The sequence below is a fragment of the Opisthocomus hoazin genome, chromosome 7 (genome assembly GCF_030867145.1).
Source record: "Opisthocomus hoazin isolate bOpiHoa1 chromosome 7, bOpiHoa1.hap1, whole genome shotgun sequence".
Lineage (NCBI taxonomy): Eukaryota > Metazoa > Chordata > Aves > Opisthocomiformes > Opisthocomidae > Opisthocomus > Opisthocomus hoazin.
In genome coordinates this window covers 3921327-3933945 of record NC_134420.1, presented here as the reverse complement: position 1 = coordinate 3933945, position 12619 = coordinate 3921327, and the positions used below count along the sequence as shown (strand labels likewise).

At 42.5% G+C, this 12619-nt stretch overlaps 1 protein-coding gene across 8 annotated transcripts in view; it reads left to right on the top strand.

Moving 5' to 3' along the window:
* Positions 1-2484: 2484 nt before the first annotated feature.
* Positions 2485-12619, top strand: part of PPFIA1 (PPFI scaffold protein A1) — a 60661-nt gene continuing 50526 nt past the window's right edge. For all 8 annotated transcript variants that reach the window (XM_075425395.1, XM_009935988.2, XM_075425392.1 and 5 more), the window contains exons 1-2: positions 2485-3756; positions 4879-5142. In XM_075425395.1, coding sequence (XP_075281510.1) covers positions 4879-5142 — 264 coding nt within the window. In that variant the 5' untranslated portion in view covers positions 2485-3756. The remainder of the gene's footprint in view (positions 3757-4878; positions 5143-12619) is intronic.

The window sequence follows — 12619 nt, the reverse complement described above, 5'->3', positions numbered from 1 at the left end:
GCACAGCCCGGTTCCTGCTAATAGTTCAACATTCATGTGAATTACGTGAAAGAAACCCTCAGTGTGGGTTAAACCCTCAGTAGCAGGTTGGAGGAGAGGGCCAGGTAGATGATGCCTTCCTTCCTCCCCTCCCACAATCATTTTAAGGGTTTATGTTAAAATTGAAGTTTGTAAGTTTCTAAATATATCAATATCAATACATCAAAGCTTATAAATAACAGCACTGAGCTGTACTGAGACTATTTGACAACACAGGTTAATTCATAACATTGGGAGGTTTCTTCAGGAAGAACACAATTGGTTTTGGAATTTTTTTTGCTACTCTTTCTATACTGAAAATCCAGATCTCAGTAGTTATACAATTACACTTCAATGGTGTATCACTCAGTGTTAAATCTCTGCTAGCCAGTACTTGCCAGAACTCGCAATTTGAATGTGCCACATAATATTTGGCTTTTTCCTTAAAGTTCCAGCTTCTGGAGTCATGTGACATTACACCAGAAACTTCAAGAGCAAAAAACATCTAGACCTCATGGCTGCAGAGGAAAAGCTTAAAAACGTGACCTGAATTCACCCTAAAGGCTCAAATACCAAAGGAAAAGAGCACAATGTAGTAAATTTGTAGTTGTCAAGATTTTCATATTTGGGAGAAGGAAGAGTGACTCACTTCTGATCCCTTCTATCCAGTGCTAGCTGTCAATATGTTGTGTTTACAAATCCAGTGTCACATGATCCAGTCACAAAACTGCCCAACCTTCGGTGTCGTGACTCCTGCATTGTGGCATGGTGTGCCCCTGTCTGCGCAACTGGCCCATGAGGCTTTTCAGAAATTTCCACTATAAAAGCAAGGATAGGGTCCAAAATGCAAATGCTTTATTTGCAGTAGTGACACAAACAAGAGAGAGAAAAGAGATTTTTCTAAGCTTTGCCTACAAACTCCAGCCTTACTCAGGTGCATGGGAAAACTTTTAGAAACATGATCATCCAGGATCAGAGTAAATCGCAAGTGGAAAACATTTATATGCTGTTTCGGAAACAGCTTGCACGGGAAAAAAAAAAAAAAAAAGAGTTCTTTTGTTGGTGTAGCCAAAGCCCGTTTCCTGTGGGGAATAAGCTATGCCAGCAAAGTCCCCCCATGCTGGAGCTGTGCTGAGGACATGGTGGCACCGCATCCTCACCGGGTGAGGCAGGAGAAGCCTTTGTCGCCACGCCAAGCATTCGGACACACACACAACGTATGAACTATGGTTGCAGATGGCTCGTTACACCGCTTCAACTGTTGTTCTCTGCGGCCCAGAGACCCAGGCAGGTGTTGGCTCCTCTGGCTGCTTTACTCACCACGGAGCCGTTAGTTACTCCATTTAATTGGTGAACACCATCACCTCGCAGCTCTGCAGACATAAGGCTTGAACACATGGCTTACCACCATTCAAATATTTTTGAATGTGTACTGCAAGGGTGCAGGTGGAGGGCACAGGTAGTGGGCTGAGGCCAGGGGAGCAGGTCAGGGACGAGAGGGCAGGCTGAGGTGATAGCAGCGGGCTGAGGCGATGGGAATGGGCTGAGGTGATGGGAACGGGCTGAGGTGATCATAGCAGGCAGAGGGGATGGAAATGGGCTGAGGCGATGGCAGCGGGCTGAGGCCAGGGGAGCCGGTCAGGGATGAGAGGGCAGGCTGAGGCGATGGCAGCAGGCTGAGCAATGGCAGTGGGCTGAGGTGATCACAGCAGGCTGAGGGGATGGAAATGGGCTGAGGCCAGGGGAGCTGGTCAGGGTTGAGAGAGCAGGCTGAGGTGATGGGAATGGGCTGAGGCGAAGGCAGCAGGCTGAAGTGATGGCAGCAGGCTGAGGTGACAGGAGTGGGCTGAGGTGATGGGAACGGGCTGAGGTGATGGCAGCGGGCCAAGGGATCGGAGCAGGGCCCAGGTCCTGCTTGGCAGGCGATGCCCGCAGCAGGCAGCGCACTGTCGGCAGGAGTGGGCAGACCAGCCTGGCAGGGCCATGCCGTGACACGCAGGCCCTGGGAAGGAGTGCGATTGCGGGGCGACTCTGGCACACGCAGCGGTGACGACTCTGGTCCTGCCCTGTTGCGCAGCCCTCAGGGAGCACGCCTCCTGCCCTGGGGCGCTGCTCCAGAGACGCGGCAGCCCTCCTTTCGGGTGGACACCCGTGGGCGGCGGGAGTATCGCTTGTAGGGGAAGGGAAAGGGCCCTCACCGGGGCTGCAGCCCGGCCTCCGAGGGGGAGCGGGTCTCGAACTCGCTGCCCTGGGCGGTGGGGAAGGAGGGCAGGAGCGCCCGAGCCTCCCCGCGCGGTGCATTGTGGGCCCCGCACTGATTTATGCAGGAGCCGCAGAGGGCGCTGGGAGAAGCGGGAGGCGGCGGCGTTGGGTGCTCGGTGCTGGCGCGGCGGGCGGGCGGCGGGTCGGAGGCCGGCGGCGCCGATCGGGGCTCTCCGAGCGCAAAGGGCCTTTGCCGCCCCCTGAGGCCGCGGCGGCACCGCCGGGCCCAGGCCGCCGCCGTCGCGGGGCGCAGCGGCACCTACCCGGCCTCAGCCGGCCCCTCGCCGGCCACCACGGACGTGGAGGCGGCGGCGGCGGGCGGACCTGGGCCCGGCCCGGAGGGACGCGAGTCCTCCCGTCGCGGGGGAGCCTGCCCCGCCGCTCGGTAGGGGCCGGAGGGAGAGCTCGCTCGGCCCTCGCGCCGCTGGGGCCTCCGCGGCCGGGCTCGCTCCTCCGGGGCTGCGCTGAGCCCGAGCCGGCTGTACTCGGGCTGCTGCGGGGCCGCGCTCCCGGTGCCGCTGGGGCCTCCGGCCGGGAGGGTGGGAAGCAGGCCCGGCCCGGCGCTCCCGGTGAGGGGCGGAGGGGGGAGCGGAATAGCTCCATCTCCTCGGGCAGCATCTTTGTTTGTCGGGCCCTGCCGCGGGGAAGAGGAGCGGCGACACCCGGGCTACGAGCTGCCGGTGCCCCCGGTCTCTCATCGGGGCCTTCCTCCCCCGCCTGCGCTGCCTCCGTTCTCGGCGGGTTGCTTTCACCCCTCTCGGCTGGAAATCTCGATTCCGGAGCATCGTCGGTGGGCCCGGCCGGGGCGAGAGCGGGTGGAGGACTGGCGCAGAGGACGCAACAGGTCTCCCTTCTCCTCGCCTTCCGAAGCCGTCCCAGCGCCTCGCCCTTGGGATTATAAATGTTTGAGCTAAGCCCCAGGAAGCTGGAAGGAGAGCCTCCCGTTGGAATTAGTACCAGAGAAAAGAAGGGAGGCTTTTCCAAATCCTTTACGCGGAAGCTCGTGCCGTTTTCCCATGCTGTCCGTACTCTTTTTCATAATGCAATTGTGACCTGGGTGGAATTTATGAGCGATGAACTATTGAAGCTTGTTGCACCACTGCATCAGACTGCCTTTTTTTTTTGATTTTTCTCAGCACATGATTTCTGGATCCCAGCTGTTGCAGGACCTGTGGGCCAGTAATAGAGGGATGGGAAGCTGAGACAGTTTATTTTCGCATTCTTCTGTTCTGGAGACTTGGCTGTTGGCTGAAGCTGCTGCTGCTTTTTACTGGATCTGCTCTTTTCTTGGCAGGTTTATTTGTTTTCATGTGTACAGGGTGTTTCAATTAAATAGACATTGGACTAGAGCTGAATGGATGCTTTGCAATCAGAAGGGTTTTTGGGGGTAACAAATAACTCCTAAAAACAGAGAAGAACTGGTACTGCAGGAAACCTGGGGCCTGTTTTCCAAGCTTTTTTATTTTACTGAGCAAGGTAAATAATGTTGTGGTGTTGAAAATACAGGGTTTATGATAATCCTGCATGAAAATGTTACAGAGCACTTCAGGCTGTTGCAAGTCTTTCCAGGGGTTGAGGGGTCCCACTGTAAGGCTCAGGATAAGTTTAATTGTTGTTAAAAATGTTCAGGTAGAAGTGTGACATTTAAGGCTGAGAACAAACTTTGTGGTACCTGAGAGGTTGAGAGAACTGTTTTTTTCTGGTTTGCCTTAGGTGTTTATAGGTTTGTGACATTGAGAGGGGCTCTCTGAAGAACTTTAGAAGTCTTAGTGATTCAGTGAGAGTGTGCAGTAATTATATGAGTGGTTTTTTTCCATGCTTTTTAAAAAGCTTGATGCCTTAGCTGCTTGTAAGGATCTGTTAGGGTCTCTTAAAAGTTGTTCCAATTTAGCAGTAGTACAGTATTTACATTTGCATAGTTAATTGTCGTCACACTCTGCCTTGATTTAGTTTTGCTTACTTGTATGTTTGTTATTCACAGTGACAGCTGCTACCACTTTGTAATGAATTTTTTGCTTTTTATCTTCCTTTACATGTGTATCTCCTGAATTGGACTGTTTGGATTTGCCACCAATTTACATGCATCACTTTTGCCATGGGATTTCTACAGCCAGCATAAGCTCAGAGTACCGTTTTAGATACTCTCTTTGTATGTTTCAAGAGTTTGAAGAAGCAGATAATAATTCTTAAAATATGCAGTGTAATCAGTTACTGGTTTAAGTGTATAATTTTTGATGGCATGCTGCATGCCTTATCTTTGTCTTTTTAAAGATCTCAGCAGCAGTTTACTCTTAGCAAAAATATAAATCCATTAAAATGAGATGACAGTTTGAAAAGTAGCTGTAAAAATCTGGTTTTGCAAGAAGTCACAAAATTCTTATTATGAAGTGATGCCTTGATTAGATTGATTGTATACCTTTTCTCCCGCAGTCTTAATGAAATAGTGGCAAACACTAAGGTGTTGGCAACCTTTGCTGAAGCTATCACTGTGAAAGCTAAGTTGGTATTGTGGCTAGTATCCAAAGTTTCTTTGCTTATCCTGTTTAGATTTGTTTGACTTAAATTTATCGTCTTTGTTTTGTCTTATTTTGTTTCAAGATGATGTGTGAGGTGATGCCAACCATCAGTGAGGCAGAGATTCCCTCTGGGGGAAATGGAGGCCATGGTTCAGGTTCCCCGTTACAGTCAGATGCTGATTCCCATTTTGAGCAGTTGATGGTATCCATGTTGGAAGAAAGGGATCGCCTTCTGGAAACACTAAGAGAAACTCAGGAGACGCTAGCATTGACCCAGGGCAAGCTACATGAAGTTGGTCATGAGAGAGATTCCTTGCAGAGACAGCTCAATACTGCACTTCCACAGGTATGGACATTTTGAAAGGAAGGTATCTTTCGATAATTTTTGTATTTTGTGGTATTTTGTTGGCTTTTTCTATATTTAATTTACCAGAGAGTCAAGTTATGTTAGGGGCAAATCAATCTAGCTTAGTACTTTCCGGAAGTATCTGGTGGTGCGTGCTCACTTTGAGAAAGATACAAAACCAGGGCAAGTGGGGAACGTCAGCCCTTTCCCTCTGGTATCTTTTCCCAGTTTCTGGAATTTCTTTGGCTTAGCCTGAGTGTGAAGTCGTATCTACATCCTTTTGTTTAATAGAACTTGATGGACTTTCTTCTGTCACTAGTGTATTTTAGTGCTGTTTCTAGCTACCTGATTCATTCGCGTGCTTAAGAATTGCGTAGAGGCCGTTCTGGGAAAGAAGGCAGGCCGTTCTGATACCATTATGGACTTTGTTTTAAAAATCTTGAAAAGTTTAAGACTGCTACCTTGTGAATACGAGAGGAGTTGTCACGGCAGTGTGGAAGTCGAAGTGTGTTGTTTAATTCATGTGGTTCCTTTTGGAAAGTTTGGATTTGTTTTTTTCTTTTTTGGTCTTGCTAGGAGTTACTAATGATTGACTTCTGGAGGATGCAGTGTACCAACATACAGCCTGTAGTGCTAAATGTGTTACACAGGGCAGTAGTGTGTAGTTAGGAAAAGGTGATTGGTGCCCACAGAACTTCTCGGGTCTTATCCATGCTAGTTAAAAAGAATACAACTGAACTTTGAACGCTTTGAAAAGCTTCTGGTTGTAGGCAAAGCAGAGGCCGCTTTCAGGTGTCAGGTAACTGTTGATAGCCTTCCGCTTGCTAGCGTGGCCGGTTATTGTCCCAGGTGTGTCGTGATGATGTTATACTTTCATACATTATTCCAAGAATTCTCATTATTTTTACAAATGTTTACATATCCTTAAATATTATAGTTACTGTTTATACCCTTTGAAACAGTGGTTTTAAACCCTTCTGTTCCCCTGCTCTCATGATAATGTAATCGCTGTATGACTCTTGGTATAGTAATCAGTACTGGCGATTACTCAGGGACAGAAACTAAAAGGTGATACTCATTAATCGAGTTGTGTTACAATGGTATGATGGAAACCTGATGGAAATCAGAAAGGAGAACTTTCCAACCTTTGCTGCTTCCTGTGTTAAATCACGTGCTGCAGGCAAAAACCATTCTTTGGTTTTTTGTTGTAATAATTGTGGCTTCTCTTTAGCCACTATTTCAGGTCTGCTACATTAATGGATGCCATTAAGTAATTGTATGATCTGTGACCTGTTATACTTGAATTTGTGGCTGAGTAGGATCACCCAAGCTTTAAACTGAACTGTTCCTCTTTTCTCTTTTCAGTTCTTGGCTCTCCTTCCTAGATCTAGTAAGCTACTTATGTGTAAACATTTCTTTCTAAACATTTCTAAAAGATTAATGCAGCTAAAAAAACAATTCCTGTTTTCAAAAATGTCATAATTGTATGGTTTCATGTGGAATCTGTAGGAAAGCAAGTCTTGTAGTTCAGTTGAGAGAGACATTTTGCTGCATTTTTATGTAAATACACTACAGTGTATGGATTTTTGTAGGTTGCTGGTGAAAAAATACTGGTGTTCTGGTGTGAAACTATGCCACTTTTGTCCTCAGTGGTGCTTAAGCTCAAATGATTGTGGAAGGTGACAACTGATAGTGCTTTCGAAAGTATAAAGTATTTTATTATTCTTGCTACAATTAGAAATAACTTCTGTATTTGGCAAATTTTTGTTGTTGTGGTAAAGAGTCAGTTACTTCATAGGTGTAAATTTCTGAAGAGATGAAACAAGGTGGTTTTTTTTTTAATTCTAGTAGGTGTTCACTAGGAAAACTGGTGCCTGCAATATTTGAAACTCTTCAAACTTTTTTGTTAATTATTTCAAGCTGAGCATTCTTTTGAACTACTGTCTCGACCCATTGTTTAGCTGTGGATTTTGAGGAGGGGTAGAAGCAGCATAACTTTAAATTTACTGACTACTGTGTTGTATTTTTTTCAAGAAAGAAGAGATTTTTTAAGGGGTTTTTTTGTCATAGTAGTTGTTTTCAATTTAGTAGAAAGATGTGAATATCAATTTAACTAGTTGTACAAATACTAGTATAATTGCATTAATTACTTGCATGAATTACTAAATCGCTATGTAACTAATATTTCTCCTTCAGACTTGGCATGTAGTTTGTAACACATGTTTGTAGTTGATTTTGGAGTACTTTATCTTAAGGGAGTATTGAATTTAATTATTTGTAGGTACGCTTTTCCTATTTTATGTATTTAGCTGATTTGGCCGCTTAGACCGTTCTGATGACTGATGGAAACTCCTTCTATAAAAGAAGGAAAGCCAGATTGATTGCTTCTGTACCAAAACTGCTTCTCTTAGTATGAAGACACTCAATTTCTAATGGCATCCCTGTACTTAATTCCTGACGTTTACTGTGTTTCTGTGTGTAAGGAAGAGGCTTGTACCACTGTGCATATGGTCACAAAATGGCAAATCGGTACTTGTGTATTTGCACGTCTTGTGGATTAGAGATGTACATACAATTTATTCTGCAGCAGTGATGTGCGTTCTCTGAATGTCAGAGGAATAGACTTTTCTAGGATACTTGTGGCACGGTGGTCAGCTAGTAACTTAAAGGCATCGGTTCTAGCTCACATAAACCTGAAATGGGTATTTGCAGTAAGAAGACTTTTGTTGTGGATGTCTAATTCACAGAGAGAAGAGCATTCTAATCTTACGTAGATGTGCTTTATCTGTAACATCTACACAGAGTAAAACTGACAAGTTTTTCTTGTATGGACAGCTGGAAATGAAATACATCAACATTGTCTTGATAAAATAACTGGATTCTTGGCAATGCTTTTTGTTTTCTGGGAGTTACCTTCTGTTACAGATCACCCTAGTCAAACTGTACTCTGACCTTGGAAGATGAACTTAATGAAATCAAATTGCTGTGCAAGAACTTGAAATTAATGTAGTTCTTCATAGAATTTTTCACAGGAAAAAATGAAAAAGAACTTTTTACTTTGAGAACTGAGAGAACTTTTATTTTTAATGTGAATACATTCAATTATTGTTTAATTATGTTCTTAGTGGATTTAACTATGCTCTTTATGTGCCTGCTAGAGTGTAGTCTGCAAGTTTTGTGTGCATAAAAGTTGTAAATTGATCTGTGAAACATACAGGACACTACTGCATTTAAAAGTTAAATTTTGAATTTAAGGTAGATGAGGTCCAAGTGGCTACCTGTTCTTACTATTAAGGTGTTGCAGGCTAGGGTTCTATATGCTGGTAGAATTTCATGTGGAAGTTTCTGTAAATGACAACAGCGTGCTTGTTTTGGCTGAAGAAGACTACGAGTTCAATTTTGCAGAGACTCTGGTACCTAGCACAAATAAAAACAATTCTGTAATACAGCAACATTCTTCTTAAGATCCGTCTTACTCTTGCATTTCTAATCTTTTGGTCTTAAATTTATCATACTTTAATTTCTCTGCAAGGTAAGCATAATAAAAGTTAGAAGTTTTTTCTGTGTTTGTGATGGTCCTGTTCAGAATTTCTGTGTTCAGGAACATGTATATAGGGGCAGATGAGAACTTTCTGTTGGAGGCTGTGTGTGTCTGTGTGTAGAGAAGAGCACTTTAATGTGGAGTTAAATGTGTGTGGGGGGGAAAAGCTCCATATAATTTTGGTTTGGCTTCAGCTTTACTAGGATGCCCATTGTATCTTAATTAAAAGTGGGTCCCTGGCAAGCCATCTTTAGTTGCTTTCTATCTATGGTAAATATTTTATTACTGTTCCACACTTCGGTTAAAAATAGTGTGCATCTGTTCGTATTTGTATTCAATTAAATTGAGGTATGTCTCTATAGAATGATCTTCCTTAGATAATCTCAGAAATACTGTTTGTTTTGCATGTAAGAAATATCTAAACACTTGGTCTGAAGACTGCCCTGGTATTGTTTCATAATGATGAACTTAAGGATTTTGTTGCCATTTTAGTAATGATTATTTGGATTTCCTCCAGACAAGTTTTAAATAATACAGGATGTCATAGGTGTAGAAATGAGGTTTTGAATTGTACATAATATGAAGAACACAGTTGCAGAAAGAACATTAAGTGAAGTGCTTGCCAAACTTTGCAGCAGCTGAGATTTCCTTAGCATTTGAAGCGCAGCTCCATTTACAGTATTCATAACTGTTCAGCCTTGAGGTGACATAGCTTATACTTCTTACTCTAACAAGATGTGCTACTGACTTCTAAAAAAAAGGCATTAATCTCAGCATTAATCTCACATTTCTGTGTCCAGAAATGATAGAGATCCAGAAGGATTTCAGGTGTGCAAATGCATGTCAGAGCAGACGTATCCCCCACTTCTCTCACCCCCTTCTGATAGCAAGGACGAGCTTGACTCTTTCCATTGCATTTTCAGACAACTATAATTTTAGTCTTGTTTATGTTGAGTTTCAGTTGCTTGGCTCTTACTGTTAGTAAATTACTGGATGGGTTTGTCTTTATCTACACCAGTTGAAGTCAGGTGGAGATGGGAGTCAGTGTTCAGAATTCTTCACTGACCATATCAATAAACCTCAGCTTCCCTGACACTTCTTTCTTTGCAAGGCAGAGAAACAGACAGCTTTTGTCCACAACGTTCAGGTAACTTCATATTCTGAAGGTATCCTCTATGACTGGGCAAACAGAGGACTAGCTGCACTTAGGTAACGAAGTGGAGTATGTTGACAACCAAGTCTCTAGCTTAGTTTCTCATTTAAATATGTTTGGGTGAGTTTGTTTATTGAAACATCCCACCCCTACCCAGGAGACATCTGCTTGCCTGTTGTTAGCAACTTGCTGTTTATACTCTGCTGTTAATTTTGGTTATCTTGATTAAAAATACACCTTTAGCTAGATTAAATATAGAATTTGTTTTAAATTTTCTTATGCTTGAGGATGAACTTTAGTGCTGTTATGATGTCCCATCAGTCACTGTAATAAAAAGATTTTGTCAAGTCTAAAACTGTTGTTTTTATTTTCCTTAGGTTATTTGTTGAAAGAATGTTTTGGTGACTACACTGAAATGCTTTTTGTTTGTTTTTAATAGTGGATGTAGCCCTGAAAGATGAGCTAGTTATTGTATTTTCCTACTCTTCTGTTACTGTGTACAAATGTCTGATAATGTGTTTATTAATGTTTGGTGTGCCGTAGTCTAACTTGCTGTATATAAGCTCGGGTAAAAAGAGCTATAATCAAAACAAGCTGTTTTAAAAATACATGATAGATTTAGAACCAGGTGAACTTCACATATATAGTCATCTATGCTAAGTTGGTGGTAGCCTCTTGTACAACAGGTAGTGTTTATTTTCATATTCTGAGAATTCTTTGTCTGCAAGCCCTTCTATATTTTCTCTGTTCTTTTTAAGAGTACAACTAGAACTACTTTAAAGATGTTTGTTATCAAGGTGTAAAGTTTCAGTGTGGCTACATAGTTGCAATTTCCAGCTAGATGTTTGAAAAAAAGAAAAAAACCTCTTGCATTTTTTTTTTTAAAGATAAAGATGAATGAGAAATACAATCTGCCCCCCCCCAAGTTCTTAGAACTCTTAGAATGAAGAGTACACATTTGTTTGTGTTTTGATATATTGTAGATCCCTTAGAGTTAACAGTGTTGTCAGAGAACTTGAATCTTTGGAGAGAACATTTCAGTTATTAGAAATTTTGGGTTTTGCTCTTCCTAAGTTAGCACTGCATCCCAGAACTTGATTAATATACCTCGCTCTTTAACTTAATTTTGCTTTTTTTTTTGTTTTCCTGCTATGAAGGAGTATGATAGAGGTCTGCATGTAAGCTGGTTTTTGCAATTTAGGCAGCTTAAGTCACTTTAAGTCTGTAAAGCTGACTGCTATCTGTTGACATATATTAGAAAATACCTATCATAATCTCTTGCACATATGGATCTCACGCTAAAAACACTGAGAAGGGATAAATTTGCATTGTGTGTGTCAGGTAATCTGGGTGTTCATAACTTCAAGTGTATTTTTTTGTAAGCCTGCCTGTGGATTCTCCAAGTGTCAATGGGGAAATGTGTGGCAATTCTTGCCAGGAAAAATGTTTTCACATTCTCCAGGCTGAGAGAGGAATTACTATTTTGCTGTCGAGTGGAGTGGGTTTTTTTGTTCAACTTGGCTTTTTCACAGGAGTGCATGGAAATACTGTTTCTGCGTTGTGTAAACTCCAGATGATTGTGTAGTGAGCTGAATACATATCTGTGGGTCGCTTGGGGAGGTTACTCTCCTAGTTCATATATTCAGAATTGGAGGATTACTGTGATTACAATACTTGTTCAAGTTAATGCTAAAGTTAAAGTTTCATTCTGATGTGTTGTTTTCCTTTAGGTTCTCTGTGGATTGATGTGAATAGTTCGTTAACTTGTTTTTTGCCTATGACCTTGATCTATTTCAGACTTTACCATGGGTTTCACGTAAGCTCTGCTGAAAGTCAGGTCCTTCTGATGGGCACGACAATGCTCTGTGGCCTGGTCTAGAGTGGCTAGAGCTGTAACATTTTTAAGGGGAGAAGCCTGGTTACTTAACCTTCTCTTCTGCTATTCCACGGTGGCTAGCCTTGAACTTTGGTCGTGTGCTTCTGTTTGTTTGTACTAAGGATATGGTTTTTGAGGATGGTAGTGAAAATCTTAACAGGAATAATTCTGGTTGCATCTGAGGTACGCTCTGACTTTTGATGGGTACACATGAATAACAACAGTCAACATCTTTTACAGTAGTTAATCTGTTTTACGGTTTTCAGGAATATAAAATGTTTAGAAAGAGCATTTTTTTTTTTTTTTTTTTAAGAAATTCTATGAAGTGCTCCAGGATTCCTTAATGAAAAGATACTTGCACTACCAGTATTAGGCTTAATGAGATATCTTCTGGACAGATCTTAAATAAGGACCATCGCTTGTGTATAGGGCCATGTGGGGAAACACTTGAAAAACTTGATATGCACATCCTTCTGGTTTTGAAGAGAAAGGAGCTTCCACTGGGAAAATAAGCAAGTGTTTTCTATTTGTTATGATAGGAAAATGGGCAGCTTTTAATTTTTTTTAAATTTTAAAATTCCCCCCTCCCCCCGAACAGTAGTCTCTGTTTGGGTATACTTGGAGTCATGCTGTGTTGTGCCTCACTCCTGTTGCTAGTGCATGGTAGAGTTTGGTATACAACTCTGTTTCACATGTAGTTGTCTAGAAATATTCTGAAGCACAGTGCTTGCTTTTTTTTAATCTTACCTGCTATATAAATACATATCAAGTTTGGTTCTGTTCAGTTTAAATTATGTGTAGGGAAACATTGTTTTTAAATGCGTATTTACCTTTTATAAGAAATTGCAGGGTAGAATATCTGGTAAAAACAAGTATAGGTTGTAGACCATGAGTTAAGAAACTCTCT